The 2,977-nt window shown below is 57.7% G+C and overlaps 1 protein-coding gene across 1 annotated transcript; it reads right to left on the bottom strand.

Annotated features, from left to right (window-relative positions):
* Positions 1–2,063: 2,063 nt before the first annotated feature.
* On the bottom strand, positions 2,064–2,709 carry SPRG_16813 (hypothetical protein; the record flags this gene model as incomplete). Its single annotated transcript, XM_012356262.1, has 2 exons — positions 2,064–2,108; positions 2,131–2,709. The coding sequence occupies 2 exons, from the start codon at positions 2,707–2,709 to the stop codon at positions 2,064–2,066; spliced, it is 624 nt and encodes a 207-aa protein (XP_012211652.1).
* Positions 2,710–2,977: the final 268 nt, after the last annotated feature.

Raw genomic sequence — 2,977 nt, forward strand, 5'->3', positions numbered from 1 at the left:
ATGCGCACGTCCAACGCAAGCGGTCCGCGGCAATGGTGCCTGTCAAGACATTGACCAAGATGCAAAAGACACAACGCAAGTAGATGAACATCATTTTAAGTTTGAAGAGTCTCGTGAGATCAGAAGTTGGTGGTCCATGGCGTTGCGTATCTCGGTAGCTCGGCGCGTCGACGCGTTGGTCGGACAGAGCGGCGGCGCCGAGGGTGGCAGGCGGGGTCGAGGTCGCCGGCAGCAGGCTCGACCCTCCAAAACGTTCCAAGTCGGCGCTTGTGGCAGCCGCACAACCTACCTCAACAAGTCGCCTCTCGTTCGAGCTTGTACACATGTGCTAGGTGTGTATGATTGAAACTTGAGCAACTTCAATACCACGGATTTGTCTGGCGAGACGGTTTTTGATGTCGGACTTGATGAGGTCGTACACAAGCACGGGCGACGCGCCGACGATGTCGATCGACAGCTTCCTGCCCACGAGTCAAATGATGCAGCGCGCGGCGGTCGTTTCTGGAGACAGCGGCAGCTCACTGCAGAGCGTCTCAAAGGCGGCGCGGCCAGCGGCGAAGGCTCGTCGCGTAGTAGGCAAGCGCGATCGTGACCGGGCTCGATGGCGCAAACGTCGTTCGGATCGTCTTGTGTACTTCGGCATCCCACGTCGGGTTGCCAATGCGCACGCCACGGCCTGGCACGACGTCGTTTGCCGCGATGGCCGAGACGTCGGTCGCCGGGAGCGCCAAGCATGGATCGACAGGCGCTGAGAAGAGGAAGATGCGAAGCAGCGCGTTCGAGACACAGAGGCCGCGTCAGCACGTCCTCGTAGCACGAGACGTTGGTGGGAGTGACCTGACGCAGCCGAACTCTCGTGGCCATCCCAAGTGGAAATCAAATGCGCGTGGAAAAAAGAAACGGTGGTGATTGGCCAAAATGCAACAGATTTCGACGCTGCACGATCAAGATCGTCCCACAGCTCCCACGCACGCGAGCCGAAGCACCACCAATACCACGAAATATTCTGCGACCCACCGCAAGAGCTGCCGCCAAGAGCTAATCGAGAGTCGGTGGACCTCGGGTCCCAGCCCTAATCCCTATCGCACAAACACCGCATGCGAACAAGATGAGCTCGTAGTACAATTGTACATGTACTACCGGTAGAGGATAGTTGTATTTCGATTGGATGATCAACTAAGGCGGTCGATGCGAGGTCTTGGTCGCCAGTTGGGTCTTCACGTCGGCGATGACTCAAGCGATCTTGTCGATGAGGTACTCTTTGGCTTGACGCAGCATCTCGGTCGACGTCCGTGCGTGTCGAGGATCATTTTTGTAGCGGGTTGAGTCGACAACGTAAGGGCGCGTCATCGACGATGCGTCGGGCCACTGGCAAGACCATCTCGGATGTCACCTCCAACGTCTCGCATTGCGTTAACAACATTCGTTGACAACCGAGGGTAGCTGGTCGGGCACCACCCGCGACGTACAGCCTCGCGTTTGGCCAGCTCGACGTGCTCCGACACGTTCCAGCACGTCGGGCTCAGACGTCGCTGCCGCTTGCACGCAGTACATTGGCGACCGAAAAGCCAGACGACACGAAAATGAAACAACGTCGGTCAAGGCGGATCACTTGCTTGGCCGTCTCTCGTACAATGACTGCACCATCGAGCTCCTCCGTGGTTGCCGCGCCTTTGATGGCGTCTTTGCCTCCGGTGTACGATCTTGAACCTTATTATATGCTTATTGTTGCGCGACATAACAAATGCTAGTTGCGCGACCGTGGCACCCGGATGGGCCCATCGTCGTCGTTGAGGCGCTTGCGGCGCCGTTGCACGCGCGCTGCTTCGGCCGGCGTGAGGTGGAGGTCATGCACCGTAGAAAGTACGCGATCACGTCAAGTTGAAGGTTGGCGACAGCGACATTGAACGCAAGGCGCCAATACAGTGGTTCGTTGTACGTCGTGCAGAGCCATTGGAGAAGCGCAAACTGGCGTTGGGTCGCCGCTTGTTCGAACGCCTCGGCCATCGTGCTGCGCGAGCTGTTGGCCAAGAGAAAAGCCAATAGGTCCGTGCTGCCGGTCATCACTGCAAGCCGCACGTGGTGGGCCTTGAAGGAGGAGATGATGCCTTGGTCAAAGAGGTCGTGCACGATGCAGAGCTTACTGCCGCGCAGCGCAATATCTGCTAAATTCGGCAGGTACATACTGGCATCTTTGTCCATGGCAAAACGGAACAAGTCGACGTGGTCGCCGAGACAGGCCGCGACGGCAAGGTGGTGCACGGAGCCTAAAATGCTCGTCCCGTTGGCACGCATACGGTGGGGAAAAGCGCCGTTGCCGTCGTGGACCTTCCCGTCGATGTCGGCGGTGTACTGCCATTGCAAATGACGGTGCTTGCAGACGCAGCGGGACCACGCTCCGTAGAGGAGCGTCCAATCGTGATGAGAGAAGCAGAGCTTCTGCATCGCCATGAGCTCGCGCACAAGATCGACGCGGCCATACTCGAGCGCGTAGCTAAGGAGTAGCAGCGGACATAGCTCATGGATGAAGCGGAAGCCGACGCGATCGAGCCACGGTGCCATGACGGCGCGCACGGGTCCGAGGTCGCCGCCGTCCGAGAAGTCGTGGCCGAGGCGCGTAAGGATGCAAACGTCTTGGCTAACGCCCTCTTGGTAGGCGGTGACGAGCGGCAGAAGCGGCGCGCTCGTGAGGACAGCAAGGTAGACCATGGTCGTTGTTGCAGTCGTGCTGGATCCGATTTCAAACAACCCAACAACAGTATGTGTTTGAAACATGTTTTAAACTAATTTTGGTTCATGATGCGTCAGATTGAGTTTGGAACTGTAAGTTGGCGGTGCCGAGTGGCCGGGTAGATCGTTCGTTCCCTCTAGATAAAATGATGTTCATCTACTTGCGTTGTGTCTTTTGCATCTTGGTCAATGTCTTGACAGGCACCATTGCCGCGGACCGCTTGCGTTGGACGTGCGCATCGTCGTC

The sequence above is a fragment of the Saprolegnia parasitica genome (genome assembly GCF_000151545.1).
Source record: "Saprolegnia parasitica CBS 223.65 unplaced genomic scaffold supercont2.416, whole genome shotgun sequence".
NCBI classification, from domain to species: Eukaryota; Oomycota; class Saprolegniomycetes; order Saprolegniales; family Saprolegniaceae; genus Saprolegnia; species Saprolegnia parasitica.